Here is a 13,612-nt window from a genome sequence, read left to right as displayed (position 1 = left end):
TTACTCATATATTCATTCATTTTCTTTATAGCTAATATATTCTTTATATTAATCAGGGGTCACCATAGTGGAATGAACTGCCAACTTATCCAGCAGCACATGCTTTACACAGCGGATGCCTTTCCAGCTGCAACCCGTTACTGGGAAACATGCATACACACTCATTCACACACATCGCATGTCTATGGACTTTGTGAAAACCAGAGCATCCGGAGGAAATGCACGCGAACACAGGGAGAACATGCAAACTCCACACAGAAATGCCAACTGACCCAGTTGAGGCTCAAACCAGCAACCTTCTTGCTGTGAGGCGATCGTGCTACCCACTGCAACAGTGTGACGCCTCAAATATGTGTAATTATTTGAGGTATTAAACTGGTATTGGTGAAGAACTATGGTTACTAAAAGGCACCATTCAGATGTAATAATCTGGGCAATCAAGCATGTATTGTTATAGACACCTTTGCTTATGTGTCTTAAGAGATGTTAAGCAGGTCCTGTTCATGTAATATGATTTAGGCTATCAAGTTGGTATTGGCATGAACAGCTATACCTGTTAACAGGTTTCATATATGTAAAACGGTCCTATTCAGTTAATGGTCTGGACTATTAGGCAGCTATTAATAAAGATGAATGCACATGATAATGAGCCATTTATTTAAATGAATATGTGACACAGATATTTAAATTTCATTGTTGCAAACAAGTTACAGGAGTGAGTGCAGTTGTTGTTGTATGTGATGTTCACCACTGTAATTACACCATAGTCAAACAGAAGTCTGAGAAATGCTGTAGTTGGTGCAGGTGGAGCAGGTTAATCACGTTAAAAGTTCTGCATTGTGTAGATATAATAGTGAACTCTTGTCATTGAATTACGCTGTATAAACTGCCTATACAATAATTTAACTTGTGACATAATTATTTTCTAATTATAAATATATAGCTGCATGACAGATTTGATAGTGGACTCCACAAAGGTAAGAACAAAGCTTGAAATCGCATCACGTGAGTGCATGAGACCAATAGAAGATCAAAACATGAGCTATATGGAGCAATCAGTCGCTTTTAGCAACGTCTAATCATATTGTTTTATCCCGCACTTTTTTGCAGCGCTGTACGAAAGAATTTTGCAAGCACAAACTCTAGTGTGACCGCACTTTATATATATATATGAGCCTACCTTAGACAGAGTGGGTACATCTAGAAGCTGCTGTGCTGTAGAAGTTTTTGATTAAAATTATGATTTGTGCCTGTACCATAACAGATCTCTCTTGTTGTGATATGTGTCTTGGTAACCTTTAATGTGTTGTGTTTTGCTCATTGATTCGTCTGCATTAAGTGAGTGAGCGCATTTTCCCTCCTTCTCCTGGTTAAGAGATAAAGCTATATAATAGAATTAGTTATATTTCAGATAGTATAAATCAATTCTTAGCAACAAAAGATTACTTTTATAATGATTTTAGTTTTAAAGACTTTAATTTGAAGCAAAAAAGATGCTGGAGGACTGGATCAGAAATATGGCACCTGATTGCTTCTGCAGCTTGTACATAACATTTCACAGCACCTGGAATTAACACGAATGAGTTTGAAGTTACAATGTGTCTCATTCATTTGTGATTAATGTACAAACAATTATCTTCTAAGGCCAAAAGTAGCAAAAATCTACAGTATGTGATAGATTTACTGTGTTAAAAGCAAAAGGTTTTGTCACAGGGTATCTTACATATGCTTTTGTGACTGTCTATGCATATTTGTATGCACAAACACAACTGATAATCAGAGGGAAAAACATCATTGTAACATACCAAGTGAATAAGAGCATTCGAGAAAGCTGAGCTGCTCACACATGTTCTGTTCCACTAAAAAACTAAGGAAAGAAAACTAAATTGGCACAGAAACAAGTTACATTTTGATCGTTAAAATCTATAGACACTTTTTAAAAAAATAATTGATCTGTTAAGAGTGTGTTGACTGTATTACAGAAGCCAGTAATAAGCTGCATGTGCTTTAAGAGAAATAAAGGACTCTAAACTCACATAAAGAACAAGTTCAGTGATAAATAAATGACTAAAGCATTGCTAATAGTTTGCTCACGTCGATGTATTGACTGAACTTAACACAAATAAAAGCTCAATGTGAAGTTTAGAAATTGTTTCTTTTAACAAATAATAATAATGTATCACATTATAATAGTATAAGACTCACATAACTATTATATGAGTGAATGTAGTTGTGTGTGTTAAAGTCAGTGTGGTTTAAGTCTTCAATGCTCATTTGCTTCTTAAAACAAAAACCAGCCAGGAAACACTGAAAAGCTTCAACAAAAACTACACACAACTCTTGCATTACCGTTTAACCATGATTGGGAAAAAAAACTATAAAAATGTGTTTTAAATCGAAATACCTAAACATAAGTGTATCAACATTTACTACAAAATGCAGCAGCCAAAATAAAAAAAGCTTCCATCAAAAATCCTATAAAACAACAGCAACAAATAAAATGATGATGGCTAAAGTCAACTTATTTTCCCAATACAACATTATTTCTCTGTAAAACTTGTTAGTAAAGCTGCTGAACTTCCCATCCCCCACTTTATGTGTCTTGAGTCTTCACTGCTCCCCACTGCTCATTTGCATCTTAATACCAGCATTAATGGGGGCCAATTGAGTCTTATCCAATCACATTCCAGATCCAGTAGCTCAGCAGGGTTGTATCTATATATTCCGTGTTTCTAACGGAGGCTTCATTATCTTATTAAGCTATAAGAGAACAACTTTGGAGGACAAACTACGATTGTAGATTCCTACATTGGGATTATTACCAACAACAACCTACAAAGAAAAACCCACTGACGCCATTTTTCATCCAACTTCTTCATTGAAGACGGAAAAGGTAAATTGCACATGCTGAATTTACTCTCAAATAATATTTAAATGCTAACATTATAAAATGTAAAATCTAAACATGCGTGGATGCATTGTTCAACGTTGTATTAAGTTCTTCAGTCATTTTTAAAAGCTTCTATACAACTATTCAGATTTTTTGTTTGTTTTTTTGGTTATAAATATTGCTTTTATCCTGACAAATGGACTGTAGCCCAAATAAGCCTCAACCTATTACATATATAGGTAGGAACCTGGCAGGCAATTTTGGAGATTTTGATGTTTCCCCATTCAAACATACAATGAGGTGGTAACATCAGTAAATGCAAGTGAATGTGGGTTAAAGTTATGGATGAAGAAATGCAATCGTTTAAAGAAAATGCAACCACTTACCAACCTACTTGAAGGCAAAGATCTAGTGGGGGGTAATTTTATTTTATTTTTTCAATTAACATAGTGATGGTCTTACAAATACAAATCTGTAAGCAAATAAAGTATAAAGTGGAAAACAAGGGAGAAATGTATCTACCTATAAGTCATCACTAAGAGTAAGTGGGGGAAAAAAGTAAGTAGTGGTGTGATATCATAAAGCTGCGTCGCTCCCGCACTGATTCAACTGGAGAAAGGTTTGTTTTGAAGCTTTTACACAGATGTAAACCAACTGGTTAAAATTTCAGGTTGTTCATTTAATGCTAGATGTACCTGCTGTTGACAATATTATTTGAACCCTTTATACAACAAAGTACTATTTTACTCACAGTAAGGTCTAATTCTTGTATTGTGCAAAAAAGTGCTACAAAGTTGCTGTAAGCAGACAATAAAATAAATAAAGCAAACAAAACGTTTAAGAACATATCTGAATAAAGCAACAGTAATGGGTGTAATAAGTGTTAATGAATGTTTAATTTATTTAATAGCATGATGTCATTCTATTCGAAGTATTCGTCATTATATATAAGAAATGTAGTTACGTTACTAGTTTTAATCAGCTCATTTGTGGCTAGTGTTTCTTGCTCAGACTTACCTGATTTGTTTTTGTTAATTACTCTTATATAAAGAAACTGTTAAAACAAGTGTTGAGGATAAGTTTGTTTCTGTTCATTGTTTTGTTCATTTTAAACAGGATAAAGTGTCCAAACATAGAGAAAAACTCCTGCTGAAGTGACTGATCTCCACACTGTTATAAAGATGGCGTTTATTAAAGAGGAGAGTGAAGATGTGAAGGTTGAAGAAACATTCACAGTCAAACAGGAAGATCTGCAGGAACTAACAGGTTGGTTTTCATTCTCAAAGACCAACTCAGTCATTTTGATCTTCATTCAGATATATTTTAATAATAAGAATACTAAATTAAATCCATCTTGCAGCCCTGAGTGTTCGCCTAGTTCTCCTAAATGACATAGGCACTCATTGAAAGACAGGAATGAACGTTGATCACTATTCCCCTTTTTTAATAAACTTTTTTTATGGTTTTAAAGTTGTTTCTAGTAGTTGTTACTAGTTCTCACAGATAGTAACTGAGTTAGAATGACATCATAATTATATTAACTAATTGCCAGGGCATTTCCCTATTTAAAACCTGCAGTGTCTTAAAATGTCTTAAATTTCAAAATCTAAAATTTTAGGCCTTAAAAAGTATTAAATTTACTGAAATGTTGTGAGGTCTTAAATCTTTTTTTAAACAAGTCTTTATTTTTCTTTGTTCATGTTTTGTTACCCAATCTGGCCAAAACCCATACAATCACCAACAATCCATCTTAATAAAACTTTAAACTTTTTATTCAAAAAGGTCATTTTAACTCTATTTATCATAATGCTTTAATTATTTTCCTTACAATAACATTTGTTTAAACGTGCTCCATGTGTTTACTGCTGAGGACATCGACCTGGACAGATTGTTGTGCATAGATTTAGTTTATTATAGTTTTTAAAACAATTTGTTCATTTGTTTTTTACTTTAAAGAAAGTTTATTTTGGAAAAAAGTGTGTGGATACAAGTCGAGCTCTCTTGTTTTTACACAATATTTAAGATCTTTTGCTAAGAAAACTCTAAAATAATTTAATATTATTATTCCATTATTATTTTATTATTAAATGTGTTAAATTATAATATTTTTTGATAGGACAAATAAAAATCTTTTTCATCTGGGGCATTTGAAAAATTCCTTAGTCTAAAATTTCATTCATAATGGTCTTAAAAATGTCTTAAAACATCTTAAATTAAACTTGGTGAAACCTGCAGAAACCCTGATTTAAAATATGTCAGAAAACGTGGATTCCCCTAATTTAAAATATGCTGAATGAAATGGAGACTAAAATAATTAATTATTATAAAACATTGTACAGTATTCTAAACTATATGATGTTGTTGTGGGATGACATGAGACAAAACGAACAAATTATAGTGGAACAATAAACGTTTAGCATTGCATTGACTACAACTGGCCAATAAACTAGTGTAAAAATATCTTTTGCTGCTTAAGAAATGAAGAAAATCAGCATGCTGATGATGTGCAAACATTTGAGTGTGAAGTTCATCAGTATTAACCATATTCTTCATATACCAGCAGGCGGCACCATTGGAATCTTTTTGCTTGAGATTTTATTTTTAAGAATTAATTTTTAGATCTTAAAAGTGTTATGCTGCTTAGGCATGGGACGATACCCCTTTTCAAGGTATACCACCTCAACGTTTTTCAAATGTCTCATGGCTTCAAACGTCACCACCTGTTCATTGTGTGTCGGCATCATCCTCTGAGGAAAAAGTCATTTATTAAATAGAGAAAAGTTTTATATAGCTTCTTCTACCGCAGTAAATTCTGTTTTTACTGTTGATATTTGGCGTCAGTTAATTAGGAAGTGACGATTTTGTTCTCTTTGACTCATTGGATGGAAACGCTGCTTTATTTGCTTATCTTTAATGCGATTTTCTAGTTTTGCAAATAAATTTAATTTGCATTTAGGATGGAAACACAGCTATTGCTTACATTTCAGTCACACAAAGAACAAAGTCACTTACGAGAATGGAATCCGGTTATAATCTCCACACTCTTGGTTCTCCCCTTCGGTTGTGTCGTCTCTTCCATCTTGAAGTCCCTCCAATATCTTCTTTTACTAAGGATTATACTTGCCATACTTGATATACACTTGCTATATTCAGGCTTATTACTCCCAACACTCTTATTAACTTCCAATTAACCAATCATTAAAATTTGCACATCTTATACTCTTTATCAGTGTAGGTACTTTTTTTCCAATAAAACTAGAATTAAAATAAGAGTTACAATAAAAAATGGTAACAGAAAAAAAATATTTTTATTTATGCGTAAAGAAGAAATTGAAACATGAAAAATTGAACTCACGTCATTGGGTAAAAATTATTAGTTCTAATCTGATAAAAGAATTGAAACAGAATAAAGAGAGTTTAAGAAAACAGATTTTCTTTCACATGTAACCATGTGAAGAGGATTAATGATGAAGTCAAAATTCAGCTGAAAGGAAATAATAAGAATATTGAGTGATTTTTAGTCAGCTTATAAAAGTATATCAAGATTGTATGAGCAACTACTTGAACCGAAATTACGTAGAACTAATTAGTAGCCAAAAGAAAATCATAAAAATGATTAGAACAAACTAAGTAATAAATAGTTGAGAAAATGAATTATCAAAAATAGTGTCAAATTCAAAAACTGATTGATTATTAGTGAAATACTTAAACGGAGGATTATAAAATTAGCCAGCGTAGTGAAGAGGTTTTATTTTGTTGAGCAATTAAGAGAAACACCAAGACAAGGTGATATGCAATCCATGTTAGACATTTTATTTAAGCAAAATTTTAATTGAGTTATAAACATAGATGTGACTAATTTAATTTGAATACAATTTTACAAGAAAGCAACAAATAAAAGATTGTGTTTAGTTTATGATTTAGAAGCAATTAAGGAGAAGAGATTTTAAAGTTGAGGTTAATAGTGTATGCAGAAATATGGGCATACTGATAATAAAAAGCCACCACGTGTTTATTGTGTGTCAGCATTGTCTTCTAAGGTGACATTTATTTAATTAAATAAATAAAAGTTTCATGTAGCTTCTTCTACCACTGTGAGTTCTGTTTATACTGTTGATATTTGGCGCCAGTTAATTAGGAAGTGACGATTTTGTTCTCTTTGATTCATCGGATGGAAACGCTGCTTTATTCGCACATCTTTTATGTGATATTCCAGTTTTGCAAATAAATTTAATTTGCATTTTGGATGGAAACACAGCTATTGCTTACATTTCAGTCACACAAAGAACAAAGTCCCTTACGAGAATGGCTTGTCCTTCTTTAGTGAATAATAAGCTTAAATTCACAGACCTTCGACAGGGACATGTACTGTAACTAGATTCATGGGATTATTACTCTTCTAAAAACTATTTTTAGCACTGCTTACATTCTTATTATTCAAATATTTTTATTTTGTTTTTTAAAAGTCTTAAATTTTTCCACAACACACGTATTGACCAAAAAATTAACATGGTACAAAGATACAGAAATACTCACACCACATAAAGAAAAAGGGAGAAAGAGAAAAATAAAAAAAGTCAAATAAGTCAAATAAATAAATAAAACAGATAAAACAAATTTTAAAAAAATTAGGGATAAACTCACACGTAGGATATAATAACCCCTGAGTGTTCAATGTGGGATAGGAAAGGCTGCCAAACCCTTATAAAACTTTTTAACAGAGCCTCAGATGGTGTACTTACGGTCCTTGAGTTAAAGATGTGAAAATTCTAATATCCCATGTTTGTGGGATGGCAGGTTTGTTTTTTTTCCACCTGAGAAGAATCAGGCATCTGGCCAATAAAGAAGAATAGGCAGGGATTTCTGTGATAAGGCTGACAGGTACATTTTATCGGGCACTGTACCAAAAATTGAGGTCAAAGTATTAGGATCCATATCTTTATTATATATAGATGAAAATAATCTAAAAATATTGGTCCAAAACATTATTGTATTCTAGGGCATCCCCAGAACATATGACTCAGATCTGCTGGCTCTAAACCACATCTGGGGCAAGATGAATCTGACCCTGGATACATTTTTGCCAGCTTGCTCCTAGATAGGGGAAGCATATGAAGCACCTTAAACTGAAGAAGACCATGTCTAATACATACAGAAGATGAGTGGACCAGTGCTATGGCATATTGCCAGGCTGTATCTGATATTTCTAGTCCCAGTTCATCTTCCCATTTTTGCTTTATACAATTTAGGGAAGGGGAGGCAGTTCTTTAGACCACTTCATATAACATGGACTTCATACCCCTTTGATATGGGTTCATATTTACCAAATCATCTATCCAGCATGCTTATGGTTGGTTCAGTGAAGGAGAGAAGTGTTTTTAATGAAACTACGGACCTGACGGTACCTAAAATATTTGACTGGGGAATCTCAATGTCTGTTAACTGTTGAAATGAGATAAATATGCCATCTTTAAACAGGTCCTTAACACAGATAACTCCCTTCCTAAAGCATAATTGGAATGCTGAATCTATAAGAGAGGAAGAGAATAATGGATTTAACAAAATGGGAGCAGAAGGCAATGCTTGTTTATTATTAAAGTGAAGTCTGAATTGTGACCATATTCTGAGTGATCCATTAATAACTGGGTTATTTGTAGAATATTGTTTACTAACTGTGTTGTGTCCGGTAGTGGAAATACGTTGGATCTTTACTGAAACATGACACTAGAACGTTTTAAACAAAGCAAAAAGGATTTATTATTCTTTAGTGGTTTTACAGCAGCATGATACTGTCTCACACTCCACTATCTCACACTTCACTATTTGCACCTCCTATAACCCAGCAGCGCCCCCTGTATACATTTACAGCTGAATTACAACAACAGTAGCATTCAGCAATATGAACAAAATAATACACTTTCTCTTTTCTTTCATTAATTCTTATCTTTGGTGAACAAACACCACAAACTGGAATGAAAGCACAAAGTATTGAGCGTAATGACACTGGATTAGACGTGTGCTGTTCCATCAGTAACCAAAGTGGGCCCTCATCATTACAGATGTTGGAAAACCAGAATAGTGTTTCTATAGTCAGTTTGTGTAAATTGGCTGTGCAATAATAGGGTATATGCCTAAGCATGCTAATTGGGCTTCTAATTTGCCAGTAACCTGGGTTAAGTGCTTCCGGTGAACTGTATGCCAATGCAAAAATCTGCACGTTTAAGGTCTGTTTTCGTTAGAAATCAGCAATCTCCACTGCCCGAGTGATATCTGATATAAAGTGGGTCTCAGATTGTACAAAAAGCACTGCATTACATTACGTTTTTCCCTGCCATGTCTTTATAATATGAGCATTTATTTTACCCCAGTATATTAAATTGAGCTTCTGCGCTAGCCTGCCGATTCTGACCAGCTGGCCACCCCTGCTCTACTCATTTCACACTGCAACCGTTCAGTCAACTTTTTTTTCTCAAGCACACCACATAATGCTGCCCTCTTCAACTCTCCTCCTCTTCCTTTATACTCTCACTAATTTCCTTGTTGCCGTCCCATGGGTGAAGACCAATTAAACAATGTTAATTGTTGTTGTAAACTTCTAAGAGCCCAAAAACCTGGGGGGTACTTTCGGTTGTCTTCAAAGCAGAATACTTTTAATAAGAACACAGCATGGTTGTGGCATCATCGAAAGTAAACTCTAAACTGCACAGCAAACACTACATTTATACATTTTACAGCATGTAGGTTGGGTCAGATGCAAATTAAGTGTTAAACTGCTTTTTCAGTCCTGGTCTCATCATGTTCTGGAGACAGAAACTGCCTAACCAGTTGACCGAAACGAGAAAACAAGTTACACAGCCGTGCTGTGAATCTGACACTTTGCATTACTTTTAAATATAAATTTAAATTACCACACTGTCTTCACAGGAAATACCAACTATCATAAAAGCATGATTATAAGCTGTCATGGCTTTGCAATTAAAACAATATTTTTATAATAGAGGCCAATGGAGAAAAAACAGACATGAATATAACAAAAAGGGAGTAAATTTGCCCAGTGTATTGAGTCAAAATAAGATGTTCCCAAATATCAGTTCATTTGCTGAAACAGAGAAGGTTTTGGCCAAACTAAGCCTCAAAATCACCCCAGAATTGATGATAAAGACCCAACAGCACTCAATGTGAACGCTGCACATTCTAGCCTTTATGCAGATGCTGTACAGGTATGTCTCATGTATGTGAGGAGGCAAATATTCAGCTGTTTGTTTAGCTTTTACCTCAGAACTTTTTTTTTCTGATGCATTCACCAGTCAGGTACAGAATGAACAAGTATTTCCTGTCTGCTTTACAAATTTTAGAAAAAAAATTCTTATTATGAATATATACAAATAAATATAGGCCATTTACATCTTTCAAATCTGTCTTATCAATATGACCAAAATGACTTTTATGATCATTTATGTAAGGAACTCTGAAAACTGGACTGACACGGTTTCAATTTACTATAACTTCTATGTTAAGTGGCTTTGACACAATATAAATTGTAAAAGCACTAGATAAATAAAGATTAATTGAATCTGCTAAATGTGTACAGGTTGATGGACCAAACATAAAATGATCTGATTTATTTTACATTCAATGTGCTTCAAAATTACAGTGTGTAGCCAATGTTTCCAGTGTCTTTTCACTTTTCAGCTTTTGATGAGTTTTTAAGACTTAATGTTTGTTTTTTCAGACCTAATTAAAGAGAATGAGGGGAGTAAAGAGGAGGAACATCATGTCAAAATTGAAGAAAAAACTAATTTACAGACTGATGTTATTTTGAAAAGGAGAGACAAGAATCGTTTCACCTACACCTGCCCTCAGTGTGGAAAGAGTTTGGCAAGCAAAAGCAAACTTAAGATTCACATGAGGATCCACACTGGAGAGAAACCATTCACATGCACTCAGTGTGGAAAGAGTTTTCGCCAATCATCATCCTTTAATAAACACACTAGGATCCACACTGGAGAGAAACCATTCACATGCACTCAGTGTGGAAAGAGTTTTCGCCAATCATCATCCCTTAATCAACACACTAGGATCCACACTGGAGAGAGACCGTTCACATGCACTCAGTGTGGGAGGAGTTTTAAATGCTCATCACACCTTAATCACCACATGATGATCCACACTGGAGAGAAACCATTCACATGCACTCAGTGTGGGAAAAGTTTTCGCCAATCATCATCTTTTAATAAACACATGAGGATCCACACTGGAAAGAAACCATTCACATGCACTCAGTGTGGGAAGAGTTTCAGTCAGTCATCACACCTTAATAGACACACAAGGATCCACACTGGAGAGAAGCCATTCACATGTACACTGTGTGGGAAGAGTTTTAACCGCTCATCACACCTTAATAAACACATGAGGATCCACACTGGAGAGTAACCATTCACGTGCACCCAGTGTGGGAAGAGTTGCAGCGAATCAACATCCCTTAATCTACACATGATGCACCACACTGGAGAGAAACCATTCACTTGCACTTAAGCCGTGGTCACACTGGACTTTTCTCTCCATAGACTTCCATCAAGTGTGCCGCAAGCCTGCGTTTGAGTAAAGGTCTCGGCCGTTAGATCGCCCCCTGGGGGCTGGCTGCAGTACAAGTCATAAAGCCCGCCTCCTCTGTGTTAATGAAGGAGACTTGAGCACAAATAAAAAAATTAATTACACTTGCAATAAAATGTCCCGAAAGATGGTTCTGGTCGATTAAGGCACTGGTTATTGTGCTGAAATAGGTGCAGATCTTCATTTTGTAAAAAGTTTGTTTTTAGCAGTAATTTAATGCTGGGCGTGTCATCGTGATTGACAGCTTCTCAAAGCAGACCGTCTGAGCTTCGGCAGGAGACTGAAGTGTTATTATTCGATTTCTGTGTTATTTTACCATGACAAAATGAGTTCAGCAGTAAACTATAGTTTCTGGCATACATGATTCTGGTGGAACACTGTTTATTAGCTATGGTCAGGGCTTTTTTTCGGGCTTTATTAGTTTGATTATACACGCCTTGCCACCCAGATAGCAAAATACACTCGGGCCAGTTCCGGCTAGATTCTCGCCTGCCGGAGACTTACCCCTCAGACTGACTACCTCTGCTGGACCTACTCCGGATACCTGGACTCAATGCCCGATTCCAGCCCAAGTCAATCGAACCAGATGCGGCGGCCGAGCGAGCCGGCGCTGCCGCATGCAAGCCGGAATCAGCCTGTGACGCCGCGAGTAGGTTATGCGCTGCGGCCCGGAGCTGGCGCGATTGAATCTTCATTATATAAAACCCTCACCTTTGTTAACGTTATTACATCCATTTGTTTTGATATGACAGCAAACGCAGGCTACTATGTAAACGCAAAGTGTATCACTGAGTTTAACCTTTGAATAAAGATGCAAACAGCATACATCGCAAATATTTAAATAAAGGACAAAATAAAAACCTGTATTGATTGCACAAGTATTAAATAATAATACAATTGAATACATTTTGTAGTGCACAAGAATTAAGAAATATAAAAATGACAATAAAACTGCACAAAAAAATAAACTAATAATAAACAAATAAATTAACAATTTAAGCGAAAATCAATAAACAATATACTAGCGATGTTGCAGCACATTGTATTAATAGTGCAAAGTTTTTTTTTGCACAAACTGACAAATTGCAGGGTTGGGATGTGTAAATATCCTGTTGATATTTGGAAATCTTGCTGTATTTATCTTCTAAACGCACAATTGTTCCCGCATGGTAAATCGTTATGGTGTGTAGGCTATATTTTGGGTTCTGTTGATGGCTAATTAAAAATATAAACCTTTCTAAAAATGTACGTGTTGTTTATATGTTACTGTTCAAATTTTATAGAACAGTATTTTATTTTGTTCTGATATTCAGGCTTGAGTGTATAAAAGATCATTTATTTCTGCAGTCCAGCATGTATTGCTTTTATTAAAGTATAACAGCTTAAATCACACTGTTTTAAACCGTAGATTATTCTGTTTTTAAATGTAAGTGCTTCTGTTTACATCAGCGAGCCTTTGTTATAGTGCAGATACAGGAGGTGTCAAGTGAGAAGTTCGGGGGGCGTGGTTGATTTTACATAAAGCGTTTGGTTGGAAGCTCGACTCCGCTCATTTTCGCGGCTCCTCCTCTGGCTCCATTAGACAGTCCTTCTGCGCATGTCAAGGTTCCAATTTCAGCAGTCTTTTGCGACAGTTTGTGCCCATCAAGCAGGCATTTTGCCCTCAAGGCGTTCAATGGGAAAAGGGGCTGTCGCGTCGTCCATATTTTTTACAGTCATTGACTTCCATTCATACACATGCAAATGCATCAGAACGGAAACGCAAGTTTATGCGTAAAGTTTCGCAGTTCACTGCCTTGCTAAGTTCAAGCTTGGTGAACTCTGACCTTGGAAATTACATCACTTGACTGTGTGAGACCCACACTGGAGAGTAACCATTCACATGCACTCTGTGTGGGAAGATTTTCAATCAATCAGCAAACCTTAATGAACACGTAAATGTAAATGTGTCACATTTGCCGTAAACACAATGATGGCAGCTGAGTGAAGAACAGTTTCATAAACATCTGGCAAACAGCACCTCTGCTGCTTAAAATCTCTTTGCAAGTGATTGTACAGGTGTGGATACAACTGTAGTCCAATCTCCAGTGTATTCATGTAGCTAGTGTT

At 35.3% G+C, this 13,612-nt stretch overlaps 1 protein-coding gene and 1 long non-coding RNA gene across 2 annotated transcripts in view; both read left to right on the top strand.

The window, feature by feature from the left end:
* LOC147836790 (uncharacterized) overlaps positions 1-13,612 on the top strand; it is a 49,300-nt gene that overhangs the window by 17,378 nt on the left and 18,310 nt on the right. The window lies entirely within an intron of this gene.
* On the top strand, positions 2,747-12,751 carry LOC141381692 (uncharacterized). The gene is made up of 3 exons (XM_087249482.1): positions 2,747-2,893; positions 4,007-4,156; positions 10,623-12,751. Exons 2-3 carry the CDS (start codon positions 4,072-4,074, stop codon positions 11,321-11,323), a joined length of 786 nt encoding a protein of 261 aa, XP_087105608.1. The 5' UTR covers positions 2,747-2,893; positions 4,007-4,071; the 3' UTR covers positions 11,324-12,751.

The sequence above is a fragment of the Danio rerio genome, chromosome 4 (genome assembly GCF_052040795.2).
Source record: "Danio rerio strain M-AB ecotype USA chromosome 4, GRCz13ab, whole genome shotgun sequence".
Taxonomy (NCBI): Eukaryota; Metazoa; Chordata; class Actinopteri; order Cypriniformes; family Danionidae; genus Danio; species Danio rerio.
This window is presented reverse-complemented; position numbering and strand designations above follow the sequence as displayed.